Genomic DNA, 16,049 nt, shown 5'->3' with positions numbered 1-16,049 from the left:
CGCAGTGTTCTGTCACTCTGCACATGGAGGGAACGATTACAACTTCGTGCGCTTCAATTTTGTTGTTCAACGGCGGCTGTTAAATTTCGCCTTTAGGCCAGTTTAATAACACGAAGAATATAATATTATAAAGCAGTCATTTCGTCACACACACACACATGTTAATCCTTTGTCGAATAAACTGGCACTCGCCTAATATTCAAAAGGAAATAAAACGACGTTTCGAGTCGCTACGGCCGGGTCCCTTGTTCACAATGAAGGCGATTATTTATGTGTTAGATGGAGCAGAGTGCGCATCGCGCTTCTAGTCGTTTGAATATGTAAAGATTCCAAGAGTAGTTTTGAAGATAGGCGCTTCTCTGTCGCGACTATGCTCGCAGCATCCCAATCGATTATGCAGCCATGTGATGATCCGCCAAGGCGTTTGAAATTGTACCGTCTTTCCCGACATCGTTCTGGTGCTGCTGAATCCTTTTAATGTATCCAGTTTCACCTATGTAGGATGCGTCACAACTCTTGCAGATTACCTCTGGAAACCTTGACGTTTCCAAATGGTCTTTCACGCGTACCATCTTCCGTCTTTGTTGGCACGTGTGCGATTTTTACGCCGTATGTGCCAAAAACTCTTGCCAGTGCCTCACTGATATTAATCCTACGTTAATCCTACACCGAATATGTCGCGATCCCGAGACTACAGACTTTCGCTCCGTGTTTTTGCGTGTTGCTGCCACAATGCCACGACAGACAAGATGCCCGAGCAACGGACGTCAGAAAGCGGCGAGTCCTTCACGTCGAGCCTAAGGACAGCACAATAGCTTCGAGTGTCTACGAACGAGCTTCGGCTGCGCGGAGCGGCGTGGAGGATCGCTCGCGGGTATCCACGGCAAACACCTTCACAGATAGGAGCGCCGGGGAGGGGGACACTAAATTCGAAAGCCGACAATGAGAGGAAAAAGCAGCAAACAAGCGCGAACGACGTCGCAAGGAGGACGTACGGGATAAAGCGCTAGTGCCTGCTGGCGCGCGCCTCCTGCCTGGGAAACACCGGCACACCGCCTCTTCCGCACACGTGGAGGAGGTGGCGAGCGTGACCTCATTCCCGATGAGGCAGCCAGGCGTTAAGTGCTTCTGCGATGAGGTAGCTCGTAGAGGAGAACCGGGAGCTGCAGCGCTCTCGGCACGGAGGGCCAATGATAAGCGCGTCTCACTCACCGCCTTACGCCGAAGCTCTAAATAAAAATAAGATAAACAAAGGTAAAAGTGGGAAGAAGCAATGAGGACTGCCCTCATTTCTAAGCGAGCCTCAGTGGGAACGGAGGTTGCACGTACGTTGCATCATGCATCACAGGCGGAAGGACGAGGCCCGTTTCGTCGTCGCAGGAGCTCCTTCTGTCCCTTCCCTTGAAGCCTTGAGATTCCTTTGCGCTGTACGTGCACGTCATTCCTATACTTAGGTCACGATCTAGACAGCTGTCACGAGCTGCGGAAGAAAATGGGGAGCTGGCAGTACGCGGTGTGTAACAAAGCAGACAACTATAGTGTGCCGGGCGCCGTGCGCGAAGATACGGTCTCACGGCATCCTTGCGGCTTGCGTCAGGCGAGATTAGATTTGGACTGTCCTTCGCGGAAACTGCGCTTGCGAAACTGACCGGGTAGCTGCTTTTGCAGAGGGGGATCGGCGTCCGATAAGCAATGTCCCGAACTTCCTTACGCAGGCCCACGATATTTTTTCTAGTCGCCCGTATATACTTCAACTGAAAGGAAAAACGATAGGCCGAAACAACGATTCGATAAGACGCTCTAGTGCGGCCTTTTGAGACACTTACGTGTACACGAAAGTACAGATACGAACGCGGATATCTAACGTGTTGCTGGAGTAGCTGGTTCATACTTGTAGGCTTAACGAAAACATCTTCGACGGGACAATGAAGTAGACACAAGAGAGCGTAAAAGAGGAGCCACGCTGGCGCTCGAGTTAATGGAAGCATTTTACAGCGAATCTATATGGCTAGCCGATTCGTCCGTCCCTCCGTCTGTCGGTCACCTGTACGCCGAAAACAACCCCGGTGCCGCCCCATGCGCATACGCGAAAAAGGAGAGAGTGAGGCGCGTGATGAGCCAGCACAACCTAGATAGCACAAGACCACCTTATTCCGATCCATGACGTCATGCAAACTGTCCCAAAATTTCCATTGACAAGGCTGGTGTGAAGGAAGCGGTGACGTCAAAATCACTTTCCTACTAGGGAGCATCTCCATTAGATTCGATGGCAGCCGGGCCACGTAACATGACGTCATGTGTCGGAGTGAAAAGGATTTGTGCTACCTAGGTGGTGTTGGATTGGCTGTGCCAGTAGTGACGTCGTTGCTCTCCGTCGCAGCCGTAAGCATGCGCAGTAGTTTCTTTCCAGCTCCGAAATGGCTAGGCCACGCGTCATATGTACTCCTGAAGAGCATGCAGCTTTTGATCAGCAACGCCGCGAGCAGAACCGGGAATGAGCTCGTCTACGCCGTGCCGATACTGCAGCTCGGGCACGAGAACACGCTCGTGCAGCCGAGCGCAAGCAGCAACTGCGGATTGAAGATTCGGCAGCCTACCAAGCTGTCGTTTATTGAACCGTCGGTGTTAAACCTGTGATAAACACTAGGGTCGCACGTTTCAGCTTCGCTGGTTAACCGGAGTGCATGGGCAGTGGTTTTATATCCGAAATAACGAGAAGGCGTGTATCAGTGACACGTATATACTGTAGCGCAGCAAAGAACAAGGGAGGAGGAGGAGGAGTAATTTTAATGAAGAGAAAGGAGGAGAGGTCGGCCTGGAGAGCGTGTCTCTAGCCTGCTACTCCTCACTGGGGAAAGGGGAAGTGGGAAATACAGGGAAAGGTAGGTGGCGGGTGATTATGTTATGGTACAATGAGATACTATATACACGTTGTCCAATATGAACAAAAGTGATGAAGAACGCTGTGATTTGGTTTTTCATATGCAATGCATGACGACTACGATGTTCCTGGCTTCTTATGCGCGGTATGGTATTCGTTCCTTGTTTCCTCATATGTATGTTGTATGCTCCGAATAAACTTTAGTTCCGCGTTAGCGCTTGTGTTTATATATTTCCTCGATACTATCGTCTAAAATGTGCGCATGCTAAACTTGCAAACGAAAGTTGAAATGTTCGACAAAACTCATAAAGACCACGGTCTAAAGCGAAACTGAGGCTAAGAGAATGCCAAAATGAAAAGCATTTCACAGTTTAATACAACTAAACACACACATCGATAGCCTTTTCTTCATTTGTGTTTGAAGATAACGCAATGGACGATACTCAAGCTAGAGCAATAAAAACACACGCAATCGGCTTAATCACTTCTGCGCCCTCGCTTAATTAAGATGCGCCGCCAATGAGTTCGTGGCCTCATCGACCATGAATGCATATTGAACGCGCTCAACGCCGCGTGGCCAGCGCAAGGACAAGTGCCCTGGCGTGTAATGCTGCAGGTGTGCAAGGCTGTACTTACGCCTCAAGGGTGTAACAACGAGGGAGGCGCGGCCTCGCAGATAACGTTTGCGGCACTCAAAAACAATCACACCGCCGGGCTCCGCATCAGCGCGATAAGAGCTAGGTGGCAAACAGCCAGACTGGGTCCCACCATTTCTTTTTTTCTTTTTAATCGGATATCTGAGACAAAAAGCGAGACCTGCCATTTCACAAAGTGACTAATTTTTCACTTTACGGCACGTCCCAATCGCAGAATTTAAGCGCAGTAATGAAGTAATATCTGAGTGCTTAGCGCCAGTTCATATAGACTTATGTCTTCCGGCGAACAAGTATAGCTGAATGGGCGAGCTGGTGCATCATATTCTTGTCTTGCTTTAGCGCACCTCAGTTTGAGCATGAAGGGACAGGATAAGCGCTAACTGTCAACTGGTTTTCGTCCATGACCCGATAGCGCATTATATGGCCGCTCACAGCACAAGCGACAAAACAATCTAAACAACCTTACAAGAAACACACGACTGAAGTTTACTGAACACGTGCCGACCGTCTAATTAGAAAGTAAAGTTCCTAGCCTGATAAGGAGGGTGTACTAACGCACACCTTACCGCATTTGGTGATGGTGTCAGCCCCAATAATGTCGCGCGTTTCTTGATTGTGACTGTGTCCTATGACCAGGTATTCTTTAAAAACTGGCTTGCATCTACAAGTCTTGCAATGCATGGCAAAGAACCCACTTGATGAAATTTTGTTAACATTGTAACTATGCTCGCGCAAGGCATCATTAATACATCTTCCGGTCTGTCAAATATGTAGGCACCGTAGCGTGACAAGGGAAACTATCATAGCTCGTGTGCAGTCAACGTGCAAGTTCAAATGTCGTTTTTCACACACCGGTTGCTTTTCCTTCTTAGGGTTCGTAAGTTTGCAAAGCCTGCAAAGCTTATCAGGAGCAGAAAAAAAACTATTCGGATGTTCGCTCATTGTGCAACTTTTTCAAATGGTGGAAAACGTGAATACACGGCATCACACTTGTTTTCCCACTAGCGGCCACTGGTTCGCTCTCCTGCCCTTGCGCTTCCGAGAATCTTTCAGCAAACATTCTGCCACTGACACCTGCTGTGCTATCGGATAGCCTGCTTTGGACAACCGCTTGCTTCGCCCTTCAAAGCTAGCGAACATAGTGCAGCGTTTCTTCTATGTCGACGACAAAGAGAACGATGGGGGCTTTAGTAGGCTTCGCCTCGTGCATCGGCCTAGCGGAGATTGGAAGAAGCAGTAATCTCTAGGCTCGAATACTAAAACAAGCTGTTTTGTTATACGTGTCCTTGTCTCCTATTTTCGTTGCACCGCGACAATAACATGATGACACGACTTCTTCAGTGCATTTTTAAAGCAAAGTTTGGCTATCCATATTTTTATCAGTTTGGAATGCGCTGCATTGTACGGTAGGAGCGGCTTAGTAGACCGCGGTTCATAGCTAACGTGTTGAGCAACAGAAAGCTGTATCGGGAGCTTTTCGTGTTGCCCTACAATTTCCTCATTGACTGTTTTCATCTTAAGATATTTAAGAAGTTGAATAATTGAGACTGATTATGTAATTCGGCGGAATGCAAAAAATAATCAGAGTACCTCCAAGCGACGGCAAACAACATTACGTTGGTTCTGTCCAGCTACGTGGGATTTGCATATTTTTAAATCTTGGTGCATGATAGTTGGGACACTCTGTATACGGCGTATTGTGGAAACACGGAGCTATAATATGGATGAGTCCGTGGCGTGCAGCAATTTGCAGCAACATCCAATAGGGCACACTCGAGAAATTTCGGAATGAACGCAGGACAGGGCATAAGTAGTAAAGGGGAGACAAACCGCGAGAAGCTTTCGGAAGCCGAGAAATTAATGGACTGTGCGCTTCGCCAAAACGAGAGAAGTGGTTATACAGATGTGTCACATTTAAATAAATAAGCATTCTTTTTAACTCAATATCTAACGGGAGGACGGGAGGTAACCGCCAGCGGCTGAATAGCGTACCACAAAGGAGAGGGGATAAATGAGGAAAGCCATTTACAGTTAGCGAGAAAAGATTTCGCGAGCGGTGGATGTGGCTCGCGAGTGCTCAAGCACTACAACACTCGCACACTGGCGAAGTCATACTGGCGAAGTGGTCGTGGAGGAGTTTTGGCACCGAGCAATAGAGGCGAAATACTACACAGGTAGGCTTTCACACACTATATCAGTCTTGCCCTACACGAGCCGGCCGACCTACCGCTCACGGCACCATTGAGCCGAGTATCATCATCATCATCATCCTATTCATATCCACTGCAGGACGAAAGCCTCTCCCTGCGATCTCCAATTACCCGTGTCCTGTGCAAACCGACTCCAAATAGCACCAGCAAATTTCCTAGTTTCGTCACTCCATCTAGTCTTCTGCCGCCCTCTACTGCGCTTCCCTTCTCTTGGTACCCATTCTGTTACCCTAATGGTCCAAAGGTTATCTGTTATTACATGCCCTGGCCAGCGCCATTTTTTTCTCTTAATGTCTATTAGAATACCGTCTATGCCCGTTTGCTCTCTTATCCAAACTGTTCTCTTTCTGTCTCTTAAAGTTATGCCTAGCATTCTTCGTTCCATCGCTCCTTGCGCGGTCTTTAACTTGTTCTCAAGTTTCTTTGTCAGCCTCCAAATCTCTGCGCCGTAGGTCAGCACCGGTAAAATGCACTGATTGTATACTTTCCTTTTCAATGATACCGTGAGCTACTGAATGGGAGCTTACCGTTGTCTGCCGTATGCGATCCAACCCATTTCTATTCTTCTGTGAATTTCCTTCTCATGGTCCGAGTTCCCTGTGATTAGTTGACCTAGGTAAACGTACTCCTCCACAGACTCTAGAGGCTGACCTGCGATCTTGAAATCTTGTTCCCTTGGCAGGTTATGTATTATCATCTTTGTCTTCTGCATATTTTCAGTCCCACTCTTACACTTTCCCAGTTAAGGTCCTCAATCATTTGTTGTAACTCGTCTGCATTGTTGCTGAATAGAACAGTGTCATCGGCAAACCGAAGGTTGCAATTGAGGTATTTGCCGTCGATCTTTACTCCTAAGCCTTCCCAGTTTAATAGCTTGAAAACTTCTAAGCACGCAGTCAATAGCATTGGATAGATTGTGTCTCCTTGTCTGACTCCTTTCTTTATAGGTATCTTCCTACTTTTCTTGTGTAGAATTAAGGTGGCTGTGGAATCTCTGTTGATATTTTCTAGGGTATTTACGTAAGCGGCTGTGGAATCTCTGTTGATATTTTCTAGGGTATTTACGTAAGCGGTCTGTACTCCCCGATTACGCAATGCCTTTATGACTGCTGGTATCTCTACTGAAGCAAATGCTTTTCCGTAATCTATGAAAGCCATATAGAGAGGTTTATTGTACTCTGCGGATTTCTCGATAACCTGGTTAATGACATGGATGTGATCCATTGCAGAGTAACCTTTCCTGAAGCCAGCCTGCTCCATTGGTTGACTAAATACCAGTGTTGCCCTTATTCTAATGGAGATTATTTTGGTAAATATTTTGTATAATACTGGGAGTAAGCTAATGGGCCTATAATTTTTTAGTTCTTTAACGTCGCCCTTTTTGTGGATTAGTATAATGTTTGCATTCTTCCAGTTTTCTGGGACCCCCGCAGTGAATAGATGCTTCGTATAGCTGGCCACCAATTTTTCAAGCATTATGTCTCCTCAATCTGATTGAATCGACTGTTATTCCATTCTCTCCTGCCGCTTTTCCCCGTTTCATGCCTTGCAAGGCCTTTCTGACCTCTTCTCTAGTTATAGGAGGAGTTTCTGTATACTGTTCATTATTGTTTTGAATAGAGCGCTCCTGAGTCATCTGGGTACTGTAAAGGTCAGTATAGAATTCTTCCGCTGCTTTTTACTATATCTTCCAAATTGCTGATGATATTCCCTGCTTATCTTTTAGCGCATACATCTTGGTTTGTCCTATGCCAAGTTTCCTTCTCACATATTTCAGGCGGCGTCCATTTTTTACGGCTTCTTCAGTCTTCTATGGGCTCGCAAACATCGAGTATGTATAGTAATTAGGAAGAGATAAGTAGCTACAGTAGCGGCCACCAGTTCGTACACTCCTGCTTTATTTACGTTTCGTCGTCAGCCATCACGAGTGGATCAAATTAGATGCGTGGGGAAACACTATAGATATTTGCCGATGCAGAGCACACAATCGTAAACTGAAACGGTTCAGCCTGTAACGGTGGCCGTAACGTTACCAAGGGAGAGGGATAGCCACCTTTCGCAAGCGCTTACTGAGACCAGAAAATGCTCCAGGCCACACGGATGACAGCCATAAATTTAAAACTCAGCGCGGTTACAAACATCCGAGGAACCTGCCCCGCACACAGCATCGCGCAGTGCCGCGCGCCTGCAAGCCTTCCGCGGCGCGACATGAACGGGGCGGAGTTCGCACACGCGCCGCTGTCGCAAAGAAACGCGGCAAACACGAGGAGGCGTGGATTTAGTCGTCGGGCTGCGGGGCGCACTATATAAAAATTCTGCCCACCACCGACCGAGCTGCATGCAAGCTCGCGTGTAACCGACGGCACTATTTTGAGAGCGTGCCCCATGGCAGAGCACGGCTATGCAGCCTCAAGGACATCTGCGCCTGGCTGCCTCAGCTGCAGGCAGGCGGCAACAGCGACGCCGCCTCACGCAGCGCACTTCCGACCGCCCGAGGACGGGCTGCTCTTCGGCCAGAACAGCTGATGAGCACTGGCCCCTCATTTCAGGGGCAGTGAAAGGACAAACATTTCGGCCTTCACCGATTGCCAGGCACAGGCGCGAAAGCTCCGGCGTACCGGTGCTGAGTTTCGGCTACAGAACCAGCACATCTCCGTACAAATTAGTATAACAGCCTCGAAATAATACTTCACCAGTTTAAACCAGCTTAGGCTCAGTAGTTAAGGTCACAACCACCTAATCCGCCGCCCGCGAGCTCTCCGCGGTACCTGCCAAGCCTGTAACTATACGCCATGAAAGAAGGGCGAAGCCGAAGTGGCACAGTCGTATATAAAACGCGCACATCAGAGGGCCTTCAGCGGCGGCAGCTTTCACGTAGGTTATTTATACGCAATTCCAAGGAAACGCAGATCAGCCGGGCCCCGACTCATTGCGCGTCAGACGCCGCCCGTCAAGCAAGCAGTTCCGTGCACGAAATCACGGCCTTTCTGTCGGCATTAGTCTGCATCTGTCAGTTGCGCAACCTGCTGAAAGAATCGTGTCATGGTAAATAAGTCTCCTCCGTTTCGTGCTTTTTGTTTTCTTTGTTTCTTTATTGTGTACCAATCGAAGAAATCGGAAGTGGAATACCCGCCCGACCTACATACTGCTAAAGGACTGGGGCATACACATCACAAGTACTAATAGGATCGTATCGAATTCCAAGGCGGACGAATTATTGTGTTCAACGTCTACAGTATAATGAATACTCGAATGCGACGTCTTTAGCAAACTAATATCTTCGATTGCCGAATAACAGCAAGAGGTCATCTACAGCAACCGAGTCTATTCTATTCTGCGCTAGTGCAAGACGCGAATATTATAAAATATTTAGGCGGCTGTATACTGCACCAATGGCAACAAGTGTAACGGCAGTCTGCCCCCTCGATCACGCCATACGTTGCACCGGCAGGGGCTGAGAAAAATAACGAGCGGCAAGCTACGTGCTATACACTTGCCGCACAGAACGTCAGGCGCCAGCGCCAGGCTCGCGAGTATAAAGCGCAGTAAGAAAGATCATAACATCTGACCGGCATCGCAAAACAAATGCAAAACGGGAGCCTTCACGAGGTCAACATAATAGACGAACCAATAAAATAATAAAAGAAATGCAGCGGTGACGGGGGCCAAATAACATTTTGAGATGGAAAGGCGAGCAAGAAGTTAACGGAGAACCCGATAGGACGGACGGCGCTGCATGTATACCCACAGCGAAGGGAAGAACTGGAATGAACTTTATATATGCCCAAACTGCGCACGGGCGAAATACAGAACAAGCACGAAGGCATTTGCAGTGACTGGGCTACAGAAGCGGTCCTCACAGGAAGACCGTGCATGGAGGAGGACTTTTCGAGACGGACTGCAGCCACAGTGTGCGCGTGCGTGCGACGGCCAAGAACGAAGTGCAGCTGCCCGCTCGAATAAAGCGGGCTGCACCCCGCATAACTCGATCTTCTGCAGACGTACTAAACGACCCTCAACAGGCGGCTGCAGCTCCACTTGGCGATATTGTGAAGCGAAAGACATTTATTGAGCCGTTTAGGCCACAGAAACTACGCCGCTTTTGAGCCGTCCAGAATAGGCCAGTTTTGGCGCACTTCTACGCCGCAGTCGGCGACGGGAGGATTTCCTTCGAGTGCATGCCCTCATACTCCATATGCATAAAAGACGCGATGTCTGTCTTTAACATTTGCAGCCACAGGGCTGCCCGTTTACTTGCTGACGGAAAGGCGCATGGAAACCGCTGACACAGCCTGCGCGATGCGTTTTAAGAAATCGGGCCTCTGCGGTGATAGATCGGAGGCAGTGTTGCCGAAAGATCATGTCGCAAACCAAGCGTCGGTGGACGGTACAGTCACATCACTTTCGCCTGACAGAATCCCCATGCTTTGCTGAAAAAAAATGACATTTCGTTGACGTACGCGATCTTTCTCATTTTTTTTTTCTCGCTTCACCCCAGTGCAGCTAACCGCGTGGGCGCCGTCACGCCCGCTCGGAACCCAGCAACTTGCAAAAGTGCGCATTTTCACATTTCTCAAAGGCGACCGGAACTCTGGCCTAAATGATAACACGTCCTAAATAACGCTAGTCAGCTAGGCATAAAAGTTTGTATCAAACGAAGTGAAATTTACAAGGCCCAGCACTACATGCAACTGCAGCACCAGAAATGTCGCAAGTAGAACAGATTGCCTCGCACTGAATTTTTTTAGAACAACATTTAAAACTTTCATGATGTTGTGCCACACATCTACGAGCCTTAATCGCGGTGACCTGAGCTTCCCCGCATTTCTACGAGGTACCCCGTCCTATATGCAAGAGGGGGTAAAGGACCCAGCCTTCGAGTGGCTAGTGACTCGAAAGTGCCTCGCCTCGCCCGTCGAGAAACAGCGAAGGGGAAACGACCTCCTGTTTGCTGCCATATAAATGCTAATTCCCTGCTATATCTTGTAAATAGCGTATAAATTGTTAGTTTCTTCGCCTGCTCCAAGTCGACCCGTATCTTCATCCCCCAAATCGTAAGGCGTTGATCAAGACAGCGGTATCGAGAAATTCGTGCCGTTGCTTTATCGCGTGTAGGATTTTCGGACGGCGGTTGGCTGCTTGTCCGGGTTCAGCTGCAGGGGTCAGCACGCTTCAAAGGTTGTGTTGCCGAAACGCGCGTCTTACGTTTTTAAGACCGGCAGACACGAGAACACAAACGCTTTCGTGAACAGCTTAATCTTCTCACTTGTGAATTTCGTGCCGGTTTCTTGTACATGTTCTGATAAGGTTCCACGCAGCGTGTCGGTAGCACGCGCAATTGAATGAGACAAAATTCTCGATCGCTTGTTGTCGCGGTGCCCGACGCACAGGCATACGCTCAAGAAGTCACGCTGTTGCCTGTGTGACCCATGATATAGGCGTGGCACTGCAAAGAGTATAGCGAGATTCTTGGCGCCCCGTTCTTGCTCGCACAAAAGCCGCACGGTCCACGGGTGGCTTTCGCAGAGCTCGGCGTCAATCATGCTCTGGAACGGACGCGGCGGTTTACTGCTCCGAGCCACCCACGACAGGTATCCCGCGCACTCTAAATTTCACTCCACAGGTGACCCCCCATAATCGGTCTCAACGGCGAACGCAATGCACCACGCCGACGACCCCGAATGCATGGAGCAGCGGCGTAACGACGCGCGCCACGCTAGCGGGACGTGCTCAGAACACTAACACCCACAAAGAGCCACACGTAAACTTAACACCCGTAAAGAATCGCAACAAATTTTCGAGTGCTCACTTACTTTTCAGCACTTGGCAAGAGGCTCTCAAACGACTTCAATGAATGAGAGTTGAAGGCCAGTATGGGGGTTTATCCGTGTCACTTCTCGTGAGTGAAGCTCCATTTCGCCGCCAACTCAATCAGATGTGCTATACATCGCTTCAATAAATAAATAGAACTGTTATGAAGAGGCGACCAGCGTTTCATGCCTCTTGGAACAAGGACATGTGAGGCTATAATAAAACAAACTGCCTGATCAAAATCAGCTTGTTGGACACATCCGACCGTGTTTGCGTAAAATAAATTGAGCGACATTATACCTTCCAGAATAAGCACTGATAGGCAGTTATCTCTCGTCAACGCAAAGCAGTAATGCGCGGCAGGCGACCGCGTCACGCTCGCAGCGTCATGCTCCTTCAAGGGTTGCAGGATTAAGCGTCATTTACTCCTGTATCATCATCACTCAGAAAAGTGGCGAGCGCAGGCATCCACGGTGCACTCTACACTCTTAAGCAAAATTACACCCTCTTGCCACACAACGATAATCGTCATCTGTCTTGTCCGCATTTCCTTTCTTTAACGCGGCGAGCCCGGTACTTCACAGTAACGAACAGCATGCGCGTTATCAGCGTGACATAGCATTCCCGACAGGAAAGTATAGCGGCCGCGGCGTTTTCAAGAAAGGAAACGCAAGCAAGGCAGATGACGATTATCGTTGTGTGCGGACATACATCCCAAAGGGTGCAAACGTTTTTAGAGTGTACACCGCGATTCGCGGTCGCCTCGTGAACGCTTCGGACGTCACGCCGCAGACAAGAACGGCGAAAACTGACGAGTTGCAGAGTCCTTCCTTCCTCGCGATAAAGGTATCAGTAGGGCTACTACATGCACTTCATATCGGCTGTCCGCGATAAAGCAACAAGCATTCGCGGCACGGTTTACACAGTGATTCGCGATCGCCTCGAGAACGCTTCGGACGTTACGCTGCAGACAAAAACGGCGAAAACTGATGAGTTGCAGAACGGTGCTGATATAGCTGCTTCGAACCAAAGCTTGCCTTTATATATATATATATATATATATATATATATATATATATATATATATATATATATATATATATATATATATATATATATATGAGCTCCCGTAAGAATAATCGAGCCACATCGTTCGTCACTGCTAGGCCGACTAGTTCTCGCCAATACGAAGTTTTTTTACGCGACTTTCGTAGAAATTCCAGAGAAGCCCCGGAATGATCAGTCAAATGTACCCAAGATTAATTCAGCAACTACAGTCGCCTGCTGGTGAGGTTACTTTAACACCGCTGCAGACGGCATGAATATGGCTTGACTACATCGGGCAACGTCAACAGATTCTCGCCAAGTGTAAGGGAATGCAGGGCTGGCTGCACCATTTAACTCCACAAAACCCAACTTCTGCTGCGCGGAAGAGACTTTTCAGCTGCGGATAGTTAAGAAATGCAATTACTAATTAATTTAATATACAGTTTTCCTTTACTCAATAAGCATTTTATTCTATTTGTGGTACTAATGCATTCACCATGACCAGAAATAAAGGTGAACAAGTTCCATTTTCCATGATGTGCACGGTGCACTGCTCGGGTGTTGTGCGGTATATATAGGGACACTGACATTTTCGACTATAGTCATTTCTTTGCCATTAAATGAAAATCCAAACTCTCCAATCCACGGAAAGAATACTGGAAAGCGTCACGGCGCTTTCCTGCAATACTTATTGCAATGCTTATTTGCACGAGCCAGTTTCGGCTTCGTTACCCAGCAGTAGGTACCATGATAGTACATTGGCAATAGCTCCGTTTTTGCGATCGCTGCCCTGAAAAAATAAATAAATAAAGAGCGCACGCAGAAGAAACGCGCGCATCTAACTTTATACAACTTTCTTAACGAGCGACGACATCAAACCCAACTCTGTCACGACGTCATGATAATGAATGACGCCTGGTTCAACAATTTGAGATCAAATTATTATTGCCATTGAAATATGTTCCTCAAACTTCATACTCTGCGAGCTTCATTAGGCTTGCGTCCAAGACGCATTGTTTACGTGCGAGAAGTACTCCTTGAAGGGACGACACGTCGCGACGATTGCATCAAAGAGATGCGTGCGCGCGTCATTTTTCGCGAGCAAACGGAAAAACATGCGTATTCATTCAGCTGTGTAAGAAAACCATGGTATCAGCTGCACTGCAAACTGACTAACGCACTTGTTCTCACAGCAGTGGACTACGGACATTTTCGAAATGAAGGTCCGCGACCACTAAACCACAGAAACACAAATTGGCAAACCTCGGAGCGCCCTAAATACTTGAATATCATTTTCTATGGCGAGTTTCGGTCTCGTTTCTACCGTGTCGTGACGTCATGACGCAGAAAGAGGCCACGTGGGAGCAGGGAATTGCAAGGTTTTGACAGATGCGGCAGCTTGCTCGGTCATGCTTGCTCGGCGTGCATAGCGGCACAGCAGACGCGAAAACGCGCTGCGCGACTATAGCCACGCGGCATTCCGCGTGCTTCTTTCAGGCTTGGAAAAACTGACGTAGCACGTACTGAGCAACAGAAACATTGATCAGAAATTTTTCATGATGGCCTACAATTCCCTGATTGACAATTTCGCCCTGATTATAATATTTGAGAAATTATTCGTAACTAATAACGTAATTAGGCAAAATACCAAGAAATAGTCCGGCTTGCTCCAGGCGACGACAAAAACATTGCCTTGGTTCTGTCCAGCTACGTGGCACTCGTACATTTTCTTAAATTTGGCACAAGTTACGTGGGGCACCTTGTATATTTATCAACCTCAAATTGAACAGTTTAATGGTAATTCAAGCAGAGCAAATACCAGAATGGGAAAATTGAAAAAAAAAAACATTTTTTAAGAAAGCTGGCGAATCTAAACCACAAGTACTCGTTGAGAGCTGCTATACCCTTGCGGACAAGATCACGGAGGCGCATGCGCAGTGGTACAAAGGCGACACCGCGCATTTTGCTAGAACCGGGTTCTATGTCTCCTCTTAAAGGAACCGTGGTGTGGTCAAGCTAATCGCTATTACAGTTGCACGGCACTGCCGACGCATTTTCAGTGGGCTATTATAAGCTGCGATGCATGTCAACTCCGGAGTACAGGAGGCATCAAGCAGTACAGGTGGCGTACGTGAATATATTGGGAAATTTCTACAAATATTAGAAAGCTACCTTGTTTCTCATCAAGGAAAGTAAAAAATTATCTATCAAGAAAAGGGTCATCAGGCAAGGAGACAATTTCGCCAATGCTATTCACTGCATGCTTAGAAGTATTCAAGCTATCAGACTATATGCACGCACGAAGGCGCTTGAGAAAGTACAGCAACCTATGCGAACAATTTGTTTTCAACACGCGCTATTCAAGGCTGCCTCTCGCATGTTTCAACGGAACATTTTAGTTCGGCTTCACCGGCACAACCCGACGGGTGGAAGCTACACCACTGTCATGATCAATAGGAGAAGAGAATGCGAATGCTTGTCCAGTACGTCGCATGCGACTCCGCCAGACGACAGACAGTTTGGCGTGTATATCGTAATAGCGGGGTCGAAATGCGCATCCGCAGAACGCTAAACGATCCATGGCGTTTAGCGTAGGCACGCTGTTGCTCACCCATTTTTTTCGCGCCTATAGGTAGCGCTACCATACCGGAAGGAAATCGTGCGCTGCGGTACATCACGATCAGAGACGCTATTAGGGATAACGTCGGCACGAAAGGAAGCGTAGTTCAGACTGAAACAGATGCAGCAGCAACAGAGCCTGTGATATAAAAAAAACACAGGATAAAAAACTTTTGCTGGAAGCAGAAGAAAATGTCCTTAATAACATGGCCGCAGGACCTGACGACATCCCAATACAGATAATCAAGACCTTGATAATTCCATAGACAATTACATAGCTATGCAGTGCTGACTAATGCCATAGCGGAAGTGTTTAGAATGAAGAAAATTCCGGTTGGATGGCGTGAAAGCAAGATGAACCTCATCTACAAATCATAACTGCGAGTCGGCCTAGTTGGAACAGATTCATCATTTAAAAACTTTTTGTGCGCAAACAGAGAGGGACACAGAAGAGGGGCAACACAAGGTCAACACACAAGTCCTTGTGTTGCCCCTCTTCTGTGTCCCTGTCTGTTTGCGCATAAAAAGTTTTTAAATGATTATCTACAAAAGCAAAGGTGATAAGAATAAGACGAGATCGTACAAGCCAGTTACGGTATAACATCAGTGATACAGAATGGAACTGTCAAAGCGGGTGGGAAAAAAATTACAAAAACTACAGAATGGGTTGAGACCAGGAAGACGCTTAGAATAATATGTTTGTACTAACTCGGAGCACAGAGGTTCCAGCAGCTCAGAACAGACATTTATAGTACGATAACGTAGACGGAGTTTTTATGGGATATCCACAAGCACGAAGGCATAGATGTCAATTTCGTGGAGCTG

At 47.7% G+C, this 16,049-nt stretch overlaps 2 protein-coding genes across 6 annotated transcripts in view; one reads left to right on the top strand and one right to left on the bottom strand.

Moving 5' to 3' along the window:
* LOC142582329 (proton-coupled zinc antiporter SLC30A2-like) overlaps positions 1 to 16,049 on the top strand; it is a 70,101-nt gene that overhangs the window by 12,144 nt on the left and 41,908 nt on the right. The gene's annotated exons all lie outside the window — the stretch shown is intronic.
* Positions 1 to 16,049, bottom strand: part of LOC142582328 (zinc transporter ZIP10-like) — a 113,672-nt gene that overhangs the window by 89,127 nt on the left and 8,496 nt on the right. Inside the window, exon 1 of one of the 5 annotated variants that reach the window (XM_075691900.1) lies at positions 1,330 to 1,457. The exons of the other annotated variants lie outside the window; for them this stretch is intronic. Coding sequence (XP_075548015.1) covers positions 1,330 to 1,442 — 113 coding nt within the window. The 5' untranslated portion in view covers positions 1,443 to 1,457. Of the gene's footprint in view, positions 1 to 1,329; positions 1,458 to 16,049 lie in introns of those variants that run through there. 5 annotated transcript variants of the gene reach the window in all.

The sequence above is a fragment of the Dermacentor variabilis genome, chromosome 5, assembly GCF_050947875.1.
Source record: "Dermacentor variabilis isolate Ectoservices chromosome 5, ASM5094787v1, whole genome shotgun sequence".
In the NCBI taxonomy this organism is placed as follows: Eukaryota; Metazoa; Arthropoda; class Arachnida; order Ixodida; family Ixodidae; genus Dermacentor; species Dermacentor variabilis.
The sequence above is the reverse complement of the archived record's forward strand: the minus strand, read 5'-3'. Positions and strand labels throughout refer to the sequence as shown.